General features: G+C 42.5%; 1 protein-coding gene across 3 annotated transcripts; it reads right to left on the bottom strand.

Moving 5' to 3' along the window:
• Positions 1 to 2,000: 2,000 nt before the first annotated feature.
• Positions 2,001 to 14,041, bottom strand: LOC117541008. Of its 3 annotated transcripts, none has more exons than XM_034208042.1 (6): positions 13,908 to 14,041; positions 6,518 to 6,867; positions 6,313 to 6,388; positions 5,888 to 5,966; positions 5,309 to 5,492; positions 2,001 to 5,181 (listed from the first exon to the last, which is right to left on the bottom strand). In XM_034208042.1, the coding sequence occupies exons 2-6, from the start codon at positions 6,863 to 6,865 to the stop codon at positions 4,579 to 4,581; spliced, it is 1,290 nt and encodes a 429-aa protein (XP_034063933.1). In that variant the 5' UTR covers positions 6,866 to 6,867; positions 13,908 to 14,041; the 3' UTR covers positions 2,001 to 4,578. The 3 variants fall into 3 exon arrangements, with proteins under 3 accessions (XP_034063933.1, XP_034063932.1, XP_034063931.1); XM_034208041.1 differs by lacking the exon at positions 13,908 to 14,041 and adding an exon at positions 12,510 to 12,528; XM_034208040.1 differs by lacking the exon at positions 13,908 to 14,041 and adding an exon at positions 8,462 to 8,708.
• Between the last annotated feature and the right edge of the window lie 5,695 nt (positions 14,042 to 19,736).

Below are 19,736 nucleotides of genomic sequence, written 5' to 3'. Positions count from 1 at the left end.
AGAGGACTTGGAACCACAATTAAAACCAACACAGCGAGGGATAAAAGGGGCATTAAGTTCATTATGTGCAATCCTATTGATGCACGCACAGTCGCACACACACACGCTCAGCTAATCCAACACATGCTGGCAGGATACTCACAGAAGTGAAAACAGCCAAAGACATGTATGACTCAATAACAAATTGAATGGATGGTGTATACTCTGCATACTGGTGGTGCAATATAGACAAACACAGCATGATCAATTTGTTTTGTTTTTTAGTAGGAAGATAAAATATGTTTTCAAACAAAATTGTAGCAGGAAAAAATAAAAACAGTGAAAACAAGTGAGTAAAGCTTCTAAAAATTATGATTATTATTTAGTGGGAAAAACAACAAATGTCCTTCATGCTCCCCAAAAAGGAGTGAGGTCGTGTCTCCTCCCTGTGCCCTCCACTCATCCTCTCCCCGTCCTTTTCCTCTTGCTCCTCATTTCCATCCTACAAAGGAGGAAGAGAGAAGTAGTAGAGGGGGGAGATGGAGGGCAAGGGCTTCTCTGCTAAAAACTGCATGGATACAAGGGGGGGCTGGAAGGGAGGGAGGCATGGGGGTGGGGGGTGGAGGGAGGCATGGGGGTGGGGGGTGCCGGGTGGAGGGAGGGAGGGAGGGAGGGCACTCTCTGTTGTTGTAGCGTAGCAGTCAGTGTGTCAGAGACAGGCCCATCACAAAATCAGCCAGTCACTGTGTCAGAGCGTGTGGAGGGGAGTGGCACTATCGCGTGTTTACAATTCTGGCTATGGGCATGTTTTTGTGTGTGAGTGTGTAAATGTGTGTATGAGTGTGTATGCGGCTTGGCTGACTTCATCCCCTACGAGCAGATCAAACCACACCCTCCTAAAATGTGCCACTCTCGTGCCCATGTGCACGCTGTATCCATGGATGTGATGCTGAGGTGGAAAGAAAATGGTGAATGTCTCCTGTCTTTGATTCAGGAATGTGAATGGGATTACACATATGACAGTTTCTATTTTAAAATATAAATGTTTTGCTATATAAAAAGCCAGATAATTAGTCCATATTGTTGTTTTTTCAGACCATAATCCAAATCCCAGACACGCAGTTTACCAATATATCAATAAGAGAAAAAAGCAGCAAATCCTTCATCCGTGAAGCTTTAATCAGAGAATATGTGATTGTTTGCTTCACTAAATAACAAACAATTAGTTAATTGTCAAAATAGTTTCCCATGAATTATTACATTTTCACCAATAGTCACAACGTTGTGTTGACAGCTTTACTGATGTTCACCAATAACCTATAGTATATTTAAGTGAAAAAATGAATGGGTTTTACACAATATTACATTTATGGGCACTCAGTGTGTGTTTGAGTTAACAGCAGCATTCAAAGACATAATATTGTGTTTGTATAGAAAGTCTATCCCTGGCAACAGAGATGTTACAGACTGTCACGGCAGCACGGGGCACTTTTGGGAGTGATGGGTGAGGTTCATTTTTGACTTTTACCCTGTGGTTTATTTTAGAAGCCTAAAAACACCAGGCCGGGGTCCAGAGATGAGACTGCACCAGGAATGTACCGCAGAGTCCACCGTGCCAGGCTCTTCTCTGCTACCAGGAGGTATTTACTCATTGATATCATGGAATAAACAACACACATATAAACTACATCGGTGGGGAAGCAGCTGGTAGGAGGATCAGCCAGAACCCCCCCCATTAGTGCCAGTCAGATTACAGAGGCTGTAGTCTCACACCATGCCGCCCCTCCTTCTCACTACCCTCTCCTTCCCCTCATCACCCCCTGCCCTCCCCTCATCACCCCCTGCCCTCCCTCACTCCAAAATGTACAGTCTGTAAATCTGCCCCCCCCCCCCACTGTGCCACACATCTGTTTAGTGAGAGCTGCGTTCCCAAATATGAGTCTCACTCACATAATACATCAAATAGAAAATACACAAATAATATATAAAAGTTCACAAAACAGGCACAAAATGACAGACAGTTCAGATTTCCAAAATGTGTAATTTATTAAAAGAGTTGTTCCCATTTATCATTATTGAAAAAGTAGCCAGAAGAGTAATAGCATGTAAAGATGGGAAGAGATAAAGACAGGGTTTAGTGAAGAAAGAAAAGATACTAACGGGATTGAGGGAGATGAAGGAGAGAGGGCAAGGGCAGACAAATGCAGCAGAGTGGGGGAGGGGAGAGAACTACGGTCAGCTTTTACAGTTTAGGAAGAACGAAGGCAGCTAAATTAAACAAGACATTATTTCTGGCCAATCAGCAGTGGTCGCTGCAGTAGAAAACACACATGAAAATAGGACACAAACAATGTAAAATAAGTGCAATTGGTTTCTCTGTCATACCACAACCGTATAAAAACAGGAGTGGGGAGGAGGACGACCCCCCCCGCCGCCTCGGATCGTGAGTCAGCGTCTGGCTCATTGTACCATCACGTTTGCAGACGGGATGGGGTTAGTCTGAGACTCTGGGTCTGTCTACAGGTCTACACTCCTAACTCCACAAACATTGGCAGGAAAATGGAGGCTGCCAGTGGCTCTGTGATCACGTGTTCACTTTTAGGGAAGAGAAAGGTACAGATTTCCAATTCACACTCCTACCAATTTAAAAAAATGGTTTTCTAAATATTTACAATACTTTTGCAATATAGGTAAATCCAATCACATCGCTTAATCCCCTCCTACTTTGAGAAGAATATTGATAGAGATTTCCAGATTTCTCCTATCGAACATCTAACTTAGGACTGGAATTCGAATAACAATAGCAGCAGTAGAGGGTGGTACAAATAAAGATTTCCTCTCTTACATTTAGAATCTCTCTATATTATTTCAAGTTTATCAAGAGCACCCAAAGAAAAGCACCAAAAGAAAGCTACACTTAATAATACTCAGGGCCGTCCCTGGCGAACTTGAGGCCCCACGCAAAGTTAGATGATGGCCCTCTGTTTCGCGAGCGTCGACGGACGGCGAGGCTAGTGGAGCCGTGCCACACTAATTGCGCCGCATAAACGCATAGGTGCGCCGCATTTGCGGCCCCCTCCGCAAGATGAGGGCCCCCTCCGCGAGGTGAGGCCCCACACTCCTGTAGGAAGGGCCTGATAATACTACAAATATCAGCACACCACAGTTAGTGTGTGTATAAAGGTTGAAGATGTAGGCAGTTAATGTAACTGTGGATGGAGTTTTAGACTCCGGTTTTGAATATATTTTATGATACTGTAGGTCTGGATGCTGTGTGTACATTTGGAAGCAAGATGAAAATGACTACATGTTGGCTTTCAGGATTGAATTTGTCCTGGTTTTGTGAAATACAAGCAAACAATCAAAATGCAGTATGAATGGACTGAGAAAGCACCAAATGCTTTTCTGAACACATCCTATTTGGTAAAAAGGCACAGTAGTCCAAAAGTCCAATCAAAAACGTTTCAAGTTTTTTCTCTCGTTATGATAGCAAAAAAACAACTTTCAACAGCATCTTCCCAATCCACTCAATACAATTGTAGGCCAACCTGTGCATGAGCACAGCAGGCGATATCAGCTGCCCAATGAATAAACACAAACAATAAATAAATGCAGTGTCTGATCAACACCGGAATAAATTAACTGTGGGACTCGAGAGTCGCATGTCTTTGAGTGGTCCTTGTTTTTTCCTCTGGCTGGTATTTAAAAGTCTTTCTTGGAGTTTTATGACATGATTGCAGCTCAGTTTGCAGTCGAGGACCGGGAAGAAACTTCTGATCAACAGCTTGACAAGAAAACTTGAGTTCTGATCGCTGTGATGACACACCTCTCCATGCTATGCCCGGATTACATTCATGAATTGATGACGTCATGTTTTCCACAGTTTCCAAAGACTCTCACCCACCACATGTACAGTATAACGCTGTGCTCTGTACATTGTGTTTTTCACATCTCTAGCTACAAGATTTGCAATGACAAAAACTCACGATCCCTCTTCCAGCCGGATGACTCAACTCTATCTACAAGTGTATGTAACGTCAAATGTGACGATTCAGATTCAGCTCACCCTGTGTCACTCACTCTGGATTAAAGTTACCTCATCACAATAACCTTGGAAGCTCTCATTCTGAAAATTGACATCATAACATTTTGGATAAAGTGTGTGCCTCGGTTAAGATGGCTGTCAGTCATCTTTAAGTAAAGTGATTGCTTGTAAGCTGAGGAGAAACTGCTCCTTAAAATTCTTCAAATCTCTCCTTTAGATTATCACTCAATAAGCTGCTAATAGCCGTTGGGCTTTAGATGTTCTTTCCTACCCGCCTCAACCACAACTGTTTTTGTGCAAATGTTAATATTATAACGTAGTTGTGATTATCAACTCTACTAGATCTGATTCCTCATAAACACATGTTGTCTTGTTGTTTGAGATACTAGTTTCAATGGAGGTTTTGATGAGGTGTTATGTATGATCAAACATCAACATTTATCACCGATAATTCTTTCCTCCCCTTCCTCCCTTTAATGCATCTATAATCATCTTCATCCTCTTCTCCTCTTCCTCACACAGCAGCTTTTAGCCCATTGGTGTGAAAATCTTCTTCAGGTCTTTAAGGGGGTGGGGCACACCTCGGGCAAAGGAGTGAGCATGACCTGAGGAGCCGCACTTTGACCCTGACATGTCTCAGCTGTATCACTCCCACTCTGTTGCCCAGTGACAGGCTGGCTCGGCTTCTTCAGATGTTTGGGGTGCTTGGCGACGGAGGAAGAAGTGACGGATCTGTCTTGTGTGGCTGGTTGGCCCCTCCTCCTGAGCGGGAGTAGGACGGCGTTTACGGGCTTGTTTTCATTGTTTCCTCCCACTGTTGTGCCCTCATGTGAAGCGCAGGGCTTTCGGGGGGAAAGGATGGGGGCAACGTGGACCCACGTCAGGCTTGGCTCGGAGTTTTGCCCTGCTTTGTATTTTAATTGTTTGCCTAGTTCCTCTCTGTCACTGTCCTTTCCCTTTGTGTCCCCATTTAGCTGGTCCTTACCCGCCATTGGTGAGTCTGGGTTTGCATCAGGTGCCAATGACGAAGAAAGAGGGCTCTTCCTTTCATCACACTCTTGATTCACCTTCTTCTCCTCCACACTGATACGAGAGCACTTGAAAAGCACCGGGGAAGGGGTGGGGGAGTCCGTCCCCGTCCAGCTGAGTCTGCGCTTCTGAAAAATGAGCATGAAAGTAGTTTGCAAGTGAATATATAATTTAATTTGTGGTGGTGTGAGAGAGGGAGGTTTATGTGTGTGCACAAGTAGGCTCTTGCACATCCAGGAATGTGTGTGTTCTCACCTTGACGGGAATGTGTGACTGATCCCAGTACTTATGCGGTGGGGTGAAGGGGGGAGTTTCCTGGGGGGAGCGAGCGGGTGATGCTGCGAAGCTGGAGCCTGCAGAGACAGGCTGAGTGTGGATCTGCGGAAACCAAATCTTCAGCATCACCTCAACCTGGAGCAGAGTGTTCATGTACTTCTCCCTACAAAACACAGGACAAGTAAAAAAAACAAAAAGACGACAGTGAGGAACAGATGGCAATGCTATTGAGTTAAAGCATAGGAAAACATCTGGTCTTTTACAGTCCTGCATATACATCTAGATACATTATTTCTAAAGATTTGGTGTTTCTCTGCACTGCCAGTGAATGCTGTAACTCTACCCATCCCGATAACTGTTCAATAAAACATTGACCAGGATGAGGCCTGAAATGCAGGACTACCTCACAGTAAACTTCTTGTTATAATTCTTTAAATGTGATTATCATTAACATGCTACAATCCGACTTCGATGTAGTGCCTAGTGATGCAGAGGCAAGATTACAATAAGTAGCAGATAGTTCTTAACACTGAGGTTGGATAGTGGAAAGCATCTTACCCGCTGTGGGGTTTCTGTAAAACACCCACAATCCTCTGGATACGATCCATAGCGACGCTCTGCTGGAAAGTAGTTAAACCTGTCAATCACAAACATAATCCCACATCAGGTATTTGCAATGCAAGACCCCATAGTCGCAAAAAATGCATGCATGTGAAGACACACAGTATATCATATACACTTTCCCTTGTGATATCAGTAAACTCTCATGAGCTGATGAGTCAGCCACAAGACTGTCGCTTCACACACGCTGCACTTTGGACCACATCATTAGGCTGGGTCAATACAGAATGCTGTACAAAAGAACACTCTCCATTGGATGGTCTGAGGCCATTCAGATCACATAAACCCATGTTCAGCATCTACAACCCTAGCTCCAGGCTGCACACATGCTTGACTGAAAGCAGTGATGTAAGGATGCTTACCTTGATCGAATCGACCCCTCTTCAGTCCATTCAGCAGCTCCAGCAGGGGCCTGACAAAACCCTGTAGCTCAGCACACTGACAGAGGAAGCAGAAGAGAAGATAGATTACTACTGGGTTTGAGTCAGTCCATGCTGTCTGAATCAGTCTACCGGGCTTTCCTGTGCACACATTGTTCTGTCATCCCTCTTCTCATCAGTCACTTACCTTTTGAGCAAACAGCAGGTCTCCCTGTGACTTTGGATTCTGTTTTGAAGGATCTGTCTGGTCCAATCTGATGCAAGCTGCCTTGCCGCCTTTTTCCGACTTGTTCAACTCCTCCTCTTCCTCTTTATCTGTAGAGCCATCACACGTCCACTGGGACCCGGGACTCTCCGACCCTCCGTCTCCATTGGCCTTAGCCCCGCCCACGCCACCGATGATGACAGGAGAGCCAGCCGTCAGGAAGACGTCGCTTTCGTCCTCGGCCTGCTCCGAGTCGCTGCACAGGAGGCTGTTACCGGCGCTCAGGGAATCGATGGAGGGCTGAGAGGAAGTGCTGCCCTGGGACTGCATTGCTGTTGGGGCAGAGGGTTATCATAAAACTCAATTAGGCTTAGAGAAGACACAAAGCAGGCTTTGCTGGACACTGAGCAAGTTGTTAGTAGAGAGAGGAGCAGTGCACATGGAGACCGAGAAGAAGTAAAAGGCACGGAAACAATATCATAGGAGGAACGGCTTTCTCTTTTTTATACTCTTCCCTATCTCGCTACCAAAAATAATTACCCAAAATGGTGGGTATCCTGGTGCCCTAGTTTAAACATGGTGCAGAGAGTAGGCAGTAGGCACACAATGGTAGTGCATGTCTGGCTACCATTGAGGAGATTGGAGACTGGAGAACAGAGTAAATTGTGAGGGGGATGGGGGTGTAGAGTAGTGAAATCAGAATTCTCTCTCTCTCACTGCCTCCGGTGCTCTCTCTCGCCCCTCCTCTCTGTCTCAGGCTTGCTCTCCATCCCCCCTTGGATTCACACTCGCACACAAACCTCTTCCTCTACGGCTATATTTCTGTATGCCTCTCATCTCTGCTCTCCCTTCAGCTCATCCTGTTCGTTATGCACACAAGCCTGGTGCTCCTCTTCCTTTCCTTTTCCACAGACCAGCCCTCCTCCTCCTCTTCCTCTCCTACTCACATTTTACATTCTGTATCTCTGGCCATGTGCCTCCCTCTCTCTCATCAATATGTCACTTTCTTTCCACTCTCGGTCTACAATCTGAGTGCTTGCTGGTCTTTCGTCCCACCAACATAGAGGGGGGAATTAGAGATGTCAAAACAATAATATACACACTAACACAGCTTTCATCAATTTGAGAAATAAAACTAAACTCTCCCAGACAAAGGGGACTAAGAGATATTTACGTTTGTGATTGTATCTGATGAAAGGTGTATTAACTAACCCACAAAATGTCCCAATACCAGGTATATAGGCAATTCTATACAAGACTACAACAAAATGTCATTCATGTTTCATTTGCATCTGATGGTTGGCTTCCCTTTAAGCCACCTGCTTCCTCTTAAAACCAAATGTCACGTTGTTTACATGCATCTGCACGAGTCAACTGAAACAAATAGTGGAAGTAAGCTATATTTCAAAAATGTTCCACGCCCTATGTGTTTTAGTTGTAAGCCTATAGTGGATGGGATGGTATGGTGCTGTGAGTATAGAGGGGGGTGTGGTGGGAGTGATGGTGCATTTGTCTGTGTAAAGTCTGCACAGGTACAGACCATGAGGCTGCGTCTCAGGTGTTGGCTGCCTGTCTGCGCACCACCAACATAAACTAAAATATCATGATACGAAATGTTCCGTACATGTATTGAAGCATATAAAATATTAGAAATAAACCGGGATGACATGCCAACAAATGTATCGGTTAGATAAGAGATGTTTTATTATAATGTTATGGCAACATTAAAGCCCTGATGACATAGTAATGATCTTTTATTAAAGAACTGCATGGAACAAATCCACGTGAGAATGAACTGCTTTTGGCTATTTTGACCAATTGTATCAGGAGCTCATACAGGATACAGCCGGGCAGGAAATTCCTTTAGGCTAGCCAACCAACTCAGCCGTAAAACAAACACAAAATAAAGTCCGAGGAGCTACTCACCTTCAGCAATGTGAGATAAAACAGCCCGCTGTCAAAAACTACAGTAAACAGCTCTATCTCCGGCTTTGAAACAACAGATCCGTCAATACACACTCCGTGGCTGGAGCAGCATCGGGGCGTCCAGCCTCAGCTCTCTCCCTCTCTCTCCCACATACGCACACACACCTCCCGGCCGGCTGTTCTTCGGTTTGTGTCTATGCTGGCTCTTTCTCTCGGCAGTTTACGAGCGTCAACCATAGACTGTATATATAAAGGCGTCAACATGTGCCCAGATCCACGTGCCCACGCTTTGCGCGCATTCTATTGGCTGACGGCCCAGCAGTGTCGATCGCTATTGGCTGAGCTTTCCAGCCAGTGATTGCTCTACTAGCCGCTGATTGGTCGGCCACACGGGCCCTCACGGCCCTGCCTACTCATGTGCTGTCCGTGAGCGTGGTCTCGGGACAGGCTGCTTTACTACAGCGAGGAGGAGCTGGGGTGGTGTAAACACACGTACGCCACGCACTACGGAGTCGGCCAGGCACAGACATGCACAATATGTGACAACATATTGTGATAATTGAACAAATGCAGCAGTAACCAACAGTAGAACAGCATGACAACACACCGACAACACAAAAGCATAGATGCATTTGTGTTGTCGGGGGGGAAAGCCTGATAAACAAGGAATGTGTGTAAAATACACCCAGACACATTAAACCAATGTCCACATGATTGTTACAATACTCGACTTTGACCTATGTGTCGAGAGAGAATATAATTTAATGGCTGACATCATTTTTAAAACTGGGTAGGCTACAGCCGAACGTCACCACACAGACCATGGCATTATCAAAATGTCACATTAAAAATAATGAAAGCTTTCTTTAATTAATTGAATGTGCTGAGGCAGCCAAGCATATGAGGCACTCACTTTTTTTAGGCCAAGTGAAAATCATTTTTGATACAAAAATAACTAGGATTTTAACATACACTACGGTGCCTTGAATGCTTTTCAGACTGCAAGACAATACCAAAGAGTTGGACATTCTTATTCGACTTGCCTACATGTCCTATCCTGGAAGAGAACCTGATTTATTACATTCACATCACAAACAATTTGACCCAGTACAACACACGCTATATTTCCCTATTGATTCGACAATGACACAATTCCACTTTATAACCAATTAATTCTAATACGCAACTCCATGGATTCCTCTTACTTTTTTCAGTTTTTCCAAATACATTTAACTCAGACACAAATAAGCCTATACCTTACTTGAAGATCCTATAGAAGCAAATACCTATTAACCTATTATCAAAACACAATGCTTAACCCAATTGGAGACATCTTTGCTAATAACTGTCACTGATGTTACTGATATACTTTGTTTATTTTTTGGTGGTTCACTTGAAGAAATGTTCTGCAATTTCTTCAGTTGCTTCGTAAGTTTAACTGACAAACCGGCTGTGTGGCTCACATATTTTGTGCCACAAATACTCTCACGTAAAAAAAAATGTCATTGTTCAGAACTAGAGAACACAGGTGGGAAAAACACGAGTTAAAAAGTGAAAGCATGAGATAAAAGTAGATTTTCTTTATTAGAAATGTAATATTGTATTCTATTTAGTTTTTATTGTGGCTCTATAGTTAAAGTAAGACTTTTTAAGACAACATTTAAGTGACACGGGTTTCACAATCAGCAGCAGGAAGTTTCCAGCTCTGATTTTATGGTCATGAAGCAGCTTCCCCCTCTACTTAAGGTTACTACAGAGTAAACTCACGGACCCACCCATGCATTGCTGTATGCAACCACCATGTCAATATGTATATTCCACACACACACACACATACACACACACACACACACACACACACACACACACACACACACATACCATCTGTACTATCCTGTGTTTACTTCTTATTTTATCGCTGCTATGACACCTGAATCTTCCTACAGTGATTGATTAAGATCTTTTTTTTATCTCAATCTCAATCTTGATATGTATTGGTATTTTCTCTCCTAGTAAGACTGTAATCACATGTAGTGAATGAGTAGCAGTGGAGGCTTCTAAGCCTGTCCAATTTTAGGGTGAAGGATTTTTCTCATTGTATCTTGTAGTTAGAATTAAGATCGCTACCTCAAAATGTAAGGGACAAAGATTTTACAGTCATGCAGCAGGTCTGTTTACAGCTCTGCGATATGGGGTCATGGAGCAGCTTGCCCCTCTTCCTAAGGTTACAGAGTGAATTCACCGACTTCCCATGCATTGCCGTATGCAACCACTACATGTCAATATGTGTAGACCACACACACACATACACCTTATCTGTCTTGTAATTTCCATTTGAATTATCTTTGCTAATATCTGTATTGGTACATTTAGCTTCTTAGTCTTCCTTATGTTATTGTTATTTTTCTTATTCATACTGCTACTTACATGTTAACTTTTTTTTTTACTTCCTATCCTGTCCTGTCCCGTGTTTCACTGCTATTCTGTTATTGAATACCTATTATTGAACACCTGAATTTCCCAACTGTGTGCAATAAAGTATTTTTTATCTTACTCATCATATGTATTTACTCTCCTAGTAAGTTATATGGCTATTTTACTGGTATTTTTAAATATGAAATGTCAGATTAAAGAATTAGGAGTGATGGAGGCCTCTTAACCCGTCCAATGTTACGGTGAACGATGTTTCGTCAATGTGTCATAAATTAAGATCACTACCTCAAAATGTAAGTCACAATGGTCTTACAATCATGCACCAAGTCAGTTGCCAGCTCTGGGATGTATGTTCATGAAGCACCTTCCCCCTCTACTTAAGGTTACTACAGAGTGAACTCACCGCCCCTCCCATGCATTGCTGTATGCAACCACTAGTCAATATGTATGGACGACACACACACGTTATCTGTCCCATACTCATCATATGTATTGGTATTTTCTCTCCCAGTAAGACTTTAATCACAGGTCGGTTATAATGCAGGGTTTTACTGGTATTTTTAGATGTGAAATGTCAGGTTAAAGCATGAGGAGTGGTCGAGGCCTCTAAGCTCCACACATGACAAGGTCAGGGAAGAAGGGGCTGCCCATCCCCCTCTATACATACAACATACATTAACCCACTGAACTCACTCTTCAACACGTGCACACTGACTCTCTCTCACACACACACACACACACACACACACACACACAAACAACAAGCAATGCCCTTGCTTGAATGACAATACCTGTCTTTGAGCCTTGTAACTATGTACCTTCAGCTCAACAGCAGGTGAGCAAAGCAGGAATTCTTATTGTCCAAAAACATGAATGCTTAACCTTGGGTAATAGTAAACCAAGGTAGAGGGTATGTGTTTGTATATGTGTATGTAACAGGGTCCAGGTCGATAGAAAAAGCTCTCCCACCCCCACAGCATTCCTCTGAACCCATTTAACCTACTCTGAGTTCATGGGTGTTGAAGACCACCCCCACCATTTCCATCTTCTTTTCGTCCCATCCCCCACCTGGTTTGTTATTTGTGTCACTATGCTTCTCATTATACCTTCTCCTTGTATTGACATGCTTGGCAATATAATTGTAGTCAACTTGACAAAAAAGAGAGAAATGGAGGAAAAACATTGATACAGTTGTAACCATGAATTACTATCTGTCTTACAATAAATAGAAAAGATAAATAAAAAGGAGTGAACATCAAACCGACGCCTATGGATGGTTATTTTTTCAATGAAGTGGGTCAAAGTGCACTGCTTCAAACTGGCCTATAATATTGAAAATAAAGCTTGTTTCTGTTGGGTTACTCAAGTTGGAAACTAATGACCAACATCTGAAATAAACTGGATATTTTGCCGATGAAGTTACACTGCAGTGCAATTAATGTTTAGATTCACCGCTGAGGTTTTGTGTCCTCAGGTGACACGAAGAACGTGTAGTAAATAAATCTGTGGTTAATATCAGGACACGACTGATATAACTGTCATGTTGAAAATAATATTGTTTAATTTTCCTGTAATGAAATTACCCAGGAGATGTCTGTCTCAAGGTCTTACTCACTGTGAAAGTATGCAAGCTGTGAAAGCACGCAGGAGTTCCTTTAAGGCCAAACGCGCAAGCAGGTGTGGCCAGAGCGAAGCACCACAACAGAAACCTGATCCGCCTGAGGGGAAACAGAGGACTAAAGAGAGACTAAATCTAAACTGTCTCTACATTCTCCTTGCATAGTCCGAGCAATATATACTTTTTCAACTGCAAACCAGGACAGTTTTCAAACAATTGCACAATGTTGCTGTGTCCTCATTCCACCTGTCAGACTCTCTGGCTACAATAGAGGAATTGTAATTACTACTGGCATACTATAGTTAAACAACTTAGAAAAATAAATAAGGTGAAATATAAACTCCCTTTCTTTGCATAATCCTCAGTGACTGGTTTATATTTAATGCACCGACAAGCAGGCACAGTATTAATAAATAATTGTTTACAAATGTGCAGCATTAAACATGGTATATGTCATGTCAATACAAAATCCTTCAAGCTTTTTTCACAGTATATACACATAGACCAGTGCTTCTCAAAATGTGGTATGCGGACCACAGGTGGTCCGTGAGCACCCCCTAGTGTTCCGTGAGTATATTGGTAAAATGTCACATTTGAAATAAATAAATAAATACATTTAAATTGTCCGCACTCTCGCGGGAATATCTCCGCAATGGATTGCATGACATAGCCCAGCGCAACACCTTCATCACACGTTGCCACTTGTTTGTATCATTTTCAGGCGATTTGTTATCTGGTCTAGAAAAACGATGTGATTTTGGATATTTGTGGAGTTAGGTGGTCCGCGAGTGTTTTTTTATTGTTTAAAGGTGGGGTAGGTACGTTTGAGAAACCGGCTCGAGATACACTTGTTGTTATATTCCATGGAATGCTCTTAACATCCCGATAGCAATGAATATCTTAAGTGCTTTGACAAAAAATCCATAAAAAAATTTAATCTGTGGAAGCCTTAGACCAGTGTTTCTCAAAGTTTTTCATATCAAGGACCACTTAACCAATACAAAAACACTCGCGGACCACCTAACTCCACAAATATCCAAAAACACATCGTTTTTTACAAATCGCCTGAAAATGGTACAAACAAGTGGCAACATGTGTGATGAAGGTGTTTATCTGGGCTATATCATGCAATCGAAAGTGAAACTTAAGCTCGTTCCATTGCGGAGATATTCCCACGAGAGTGCGAAAAACTTAAATAAATGTATTTATTTCAAATGTGAAATGTTACCAATATACTCACGGACCACTAGGGGACGCTCACGGACCACTAGGGGACGCTCACGGACCACCAGTGGTCCGCGGACCACACTTTGAGAAACACTGCGGCTTAGACCTACTGTAAAAAGCACGACCAATCATTTTAGCCGGCCCGGCTAAAATAACTGGATGGCCTACCTGCCTGTCAGCCTTCCATCTGGGCACAAACTTATCTCGTGCCCTCATTGGTCATGTGCGCGTTCGTGTGTGTTGGAGGAGGGGCTCTGAGGAAGTGGCAGATTTTTTCCGGTGTAGGTACCATATGTGTTCGGGCTGTCACTACTATACATCCATGGTCACTACCCGATCTGTCCCCCTGCCCGATCTGTACTGCGCATGTGCGAGATGGTCCGCCATATTGGACAACTCCGGATGGCAACCGCAACCCAAGTAGGACACTTGACACAGTGGCTTTTGGCACAGCTCAAAAAGAAAACTCGAGAGAGATGAGTTATTGTTATTACAACGTGACTTCACTATTATTTAACAACTCTTTTTATTGGGTTATTTTATTTGGGGTTAATGCATTGTCAGAATAAGTGAGAAATGAATTAACTTATGTTAGATAGCTATCATACTGAATAAATATTTACTGTGAATGTATGCAAAAATGTATGGCATATGGCTATCTAACAGAAGTTAAATTCATGTCTCACTTTTTCTGACAATGTACTTAACCCCAAATAAAAGAACCCAATAAAAAGAGCTGTTAAATAATAGTGAAGTCACGTTGTAATAACAATAACTCATCTCTCTCGACCATGTCGCACATGCGCAGTACAGATCGGGCAGGGGGACAGATCGGGTAGTGACACTGGCCCTTTCTCATTTCATCAAATCCCCCTCCTCGACTCCTCGACTCCTCGGTCCTCCGGTAGTGACCCGGAAATGAATTTCAGCTTGCCATGTTGAAGGACAACTCATTTCTCTAAATGCACTTCGAGGACCGAGGATCAAGCGTCGAGGAGGCTCTCTGGAGGAGCTATAACCGAGGATACACTGATGGGTCCTCCACGGCTCCTTTGTGGATGCATTTCCGGGAACAGAGATGTGTCAAAATAGGCTTCTCAATACTCAAATTTCCCCTTCTCGACTCCTCGGTCCTCCGGTAGTGACCCGGAAATGAATTTCAGCGCGCCATTTTGAAGGACATCTAATTTCTCTAAATTCACTTCGAGGACCGAGGATCGAGCGTCGATGAGGCTCTCTGGAGGAGCTATAACCGAGGATACACTGATGGTTCCTCCACGGCTCCTCCGCGGATGCATTTCCGGGAACGGTGGAGGCGTGACGCACGGCCGGACTTATCTCAGCCAATGACAGCTCTGCATGCATCCCCTGGATAACAGGCTTGTTTGAGACAAGCGAGACCTGCGCAGTTGCGATCAACGTCTTGCCAGTGCGTTGCATGATGGTTAGTCATTTTGTCCGACTTGCTCTGGAGGCTCGCCTACATGAGACGTTGAAATCTCGCGGGACAAAGACGCCCGCAGCCTTGAGAGCGAGGCGCGGGCTGCTTCTCAGGTCGATTAAATGAAATCCTTGCTTCCCTCACTTACGTCGTTTCCCTGCGTTTAGTCCCTCCCACCAGGGAAGCATGGAGAGACGCAAGGAAACCACGAGAAGCAGGGAAATGAGTTTTAAGAGCAATGGGACGTCCTTTCCTCCGGAGCGTCACGTGAAGCGACGTCCGTTTGTGATGACGGTGCACAGCTGATCGTCTGACAGCAGCCAGCTCTGTCCCCGTTATTTCCACACACACCCCCGCCTCTGTTAGTGCACATTTACTGACACAAACATGTGTATCATCTGTTGTAGATCCCAATAAATAAAATAAAATAAGAACTCATTCTCAAAAAAGATAAACGCCATTCTTAAAATGTATAAACGAACAATAGTTTGATTAATATTGATTAGAGTGCACAAAAGAAATAAAATAATTGAGAGAAGAAAAAGAGATATGTTATCTATCAAAACCCAGTTAGATTAACATTCATTGGATTGCACACTTTGTGTGTTTGTGTGGATATGTAGCACATTAACATTTTAATAGCACTTAATGACTGACTGAATGGAAATGACAATAAATGAAAATGTAAAACGAAAAAAGCGATCATGAAAATGTTTCCAACAAATGAATAAAATGATTTTTGACCACTTTGTTGTTCAGATATATCACATATTTGTAACTAAATGAAACATGAATTGAAAACACGGTATAAACTGAGTAGTGACTCCCGTGAGGTTCATGTATTTTCTTCACTCTGCTCTCATGTCAAGAAGCATCAGATCAGTGCATGCACTGCCTCGTCCAATCAGTGAGCGATACACAGTAAGGGGGCGGGGCGAGTATCTGAGGATTTCATCGGAGGATGGTCTGGTGGTTCCTCGATTATCGCTCCTCCATTATCGCTCCTCGCTCCTCGATCCTCGGTCCTCCGGCAGAAATAAGAGCCATGGGACGGTACTCAAGATGGCGCAGGCAAATCAACTTCCGGTGAGACCGAGGACCGAGGAGCGAGGAAATGAAAATAGTCGACCTGAGAAGCAGCCGCGGGCTCCACGGGCTGCGGAAGCGAAATGCTTGATGGGAAACGACCGACTCGCCGGTATCTCGAGCTGAGCGCTCATTGGTGGTTTTTACCCCGTGCTGCTGATAAAACTTTCCAATTGGCTCGGCAAAAGTTTGTTGTTGTTTTGTGTCAGTTTTACGTCGCCACATCCATTCCCATTTTTCATCATTGTTCCACAATGTTTATCATCATGAAATTAATATCTATATAATTTATACTATACTTGCACTGCTTACCGTTTTCATACTTTATCTTAGCATATTCATACACACTGTTCATACTGCTCAAAGGCTGCTGTGTATCTAGTGTATTCATACCCCTCACTGTTTATTCATCATTCAATTAATTCTATATTTTATTCTGTCTATTGTGTACATTACTTTTCACTTTACTGCTTGTTGCACCTGGTTAGAAGCTAAACTGCATTTTGTTGTCTCAGTACCTGTATGTGTAATAACAATAAAGTTGAATCTAATATTGAGCAGGAACAAATGTATTTACTTAGTACATATCTGACATTAACGATTAAACACATGACGTGTGCATTCTTTATAAATGCAAACCGAGTCAAGCCGACTCCGGAGGTGGTGGTATGCACCTTAAAGTTGTTTGCAATCCGCCAAAAACCCGAGAGAAGAAGAAGAAGAAGAAGACGAAGCCGACTCCGAGCTGTCCGACTTCAGGCCAGCTTTTTGAGACCTCCCCCGGCTGCGATCGGCTATTCTCGTCTACTTTCGAGGCGAGCCGCAACGCGTCTCAAACAAGCCTATTATTTCAGAAACTGCTTTCATCGCGTCGCGATGTTTCCAGAGAGAACAGCTGTGAGGTCCGTGCAGAAAGCAGAGCAGTGTGTATAATATATATCACTCACTCAGTATAACAGGCCTACTCTCTTTATTTGCTTTAGGTTAGTAGATAACTACAAACAAAGAGTCGATATTTTTACAAGACCATTTAGTGCTTCACATAATAAAATACACAACGGCTGTAGCCTGATTATGCTGTGTGTGTGTGTGTGTGTGTGTGGTGTGTGTGTGTGTGTGTGTGTGTGTGTGTGTGTGTGTGTGTGTGTGTGTGTGTGTGTGTGTGTGTGTGTGTGTGTGTGTGTGTGAGAGAGAGAGTGTGTGTGTAAGTGTGTGTGTAAGTGTGTCCGCATCTGTAGCCTGTTATTGTCTCATTATACCGCACTGTGAATGAATCAAAGTAAATATATAAGTCGTCATGAACACATCTGTCCATCAGACAGATGGCTGCTGTGCCTCCTGTCATCATTAATGGACGTCTCTTTAAAATGACCGATCAGAGGAGAGGAGTTCTCATTTCTCTAACCGTCTGCTGCTTCCCCTCCTCTCTCCTCGGTTCCCCTCCTCGGCTCCTCGGCTCGCATCTCCTGTGGGCGGGACTAAGTCTCGAGGATAGGAGTCGAGGAGGGGAGTTAGAGAAATGAGAAAGGGCCACTGACACCGGCTGTGTATTTTGAAATTCTAGCTCACTCGAGCTGGTTTCTCCAAAATTACCTACCCTACCTTTAAGTGGTCCTTGCTCCTTGGTATGAAACATATGGGCATAAATATGTCTAATAATTATTTGTGAGAACATACAAATAATTTGTGTGTAAATATGTGATTTGTAAATGTAAAACACCATCCACAAATGCGTTTAAAAGATTTGCAAACTCACAAATAAATGTGCAAGTGTAAAACGGATCTGCAAATACGCTAAATATTTTCACAAATAAAAAAAAGATCTGTGAATATCTCTTTAACATTTACAACTTTCGATCAGGCATTTGTGAATCCAATTTGTATTTGTCGAACAAAAATGTGCTTGCTGATCTCAAATCTCTGCTCGCGGATCTCACATTTCTGCTTGTGGATCGTCTTTTTACACACACGGAATTTTGAGACATATTTTCCGCCGGTCTCCGCTAAAATCTACTCGTGTCACTCGGCTATTTTCGGAAACCATGTGATGGCCCGCTGATGACGACATTTCCGCATGATTTCAAAGTAAGAGCATGATGGTTTGTTTAATGCTCTGTTTTTTTTATTATAATGAACAGCGGAACGTTATGCATTCTTTATCACCATCATCATCATCATCATGTTTTAGTGATACAGTTAGTTTGTGTTAGTTTATTGGTTCGATACAGCATATATCGAGCACTTATATATATATGTATAGTGTTGGTCCACAGCGCAAACATATTAGTTTAACAAAATCCGCATCTAAAGATAGCCTACGTTATTTTCCCCTGTGCAATTCCAGTCTCACATCTCACAGCACATCGTCATTAACAAATAACGGAAACAGACCGAAAACATTTAAAAAAAATAAAATAATACTTTATTCCGAGTGTGCTTGCTTTTCTCTTTGAAAGTCATCACATAACGGCATTGTAATACACGGTTCGGCTGCATTAAATATTACATATCTGCAGTAGTTCTGTATTTATAGAGCCCTGATGAGAAGACTTCTAGACAAACATGAGGAACTGAAAACGTGACGTGGATCATAAATATATCGGCCATTAAACAACATCTTACATTTATTTTCACACAATACGTCTCCTTGCAGTATCAACACTAATTCGGCTGACTTTTATATTTGATCCAATTGGTAGATAGGCTGTATTTACACCATAAAGGTGCACAGCTGATATAAAGGGACACCTAGTGGTTAAAGCATGTTATTGAATTTCATTATTTTTATTATTAGATATTAATAGGATCCCTATAAAGTATATTCATTACTCGTTATTCTCTACTAATAGTTAATTAAAGACTGTATATAATGACTATTTTGCACATCCCTTTCAAGATTTTCTAAGGTTTATTGACATATCATATAGGCCTACACAACTATGGTGTAGTTCTGCATTGAATGAAAAACTTGGGTCGCAGGTTCCTCAATAGTGCATTACAAGACATCTATCAATATTTGTGCATACCTCCAGCAATGTTAACTATGTTGAAGCACTTATTTTAACTGATATTATACATAATGTATTATACTCTTATAAGATGTATGTAGATATTTCATCTCCGGCCTTGTCAGGTATTGAACAATCAATAAATAAAGAACACAGAATTGTTAAATATAAAACACAGAATTTGTGTGATTATACTAAATGATTTACAAATAAACACCACTGCATATTTACAACTGTTACACATGCTGATGTAACGCAAATGTTCCAACTTGGGATCAATAAAGTATATCTTATCTTAAGCTGATCGATGGCTATTGCCATATTTGCAAAATTTGCCTCTGAACCTTGACAAGTGCATGTTTCAGGCTTATCAATTAATGTAATGTAATGTTATCAATTAACAACAGGGGTCACAAACATAAGACCAGCTGTTAAATAAAGCTCTTCTGACCTTAGCTGGCA

Source organism: Gymnodraco acuticeps, unplaced genomic scaffold (genome assembly GCF_902827175.1).
Source record: "Gymnodraco acuticeps unplaced genomic scaffold, fGymAcu1.1, whole genome shotgun sequence".
Lineage (NCBI taxonomy): Eukaryota > Metazoa > Chordata > Actinopteri > Perciformes > Bathydraconidae > Gymnodraco > Gymnodraco acuticeps.
This window is presented reverse-complemented; position numbering and strand designations above follow the sequence as displayed.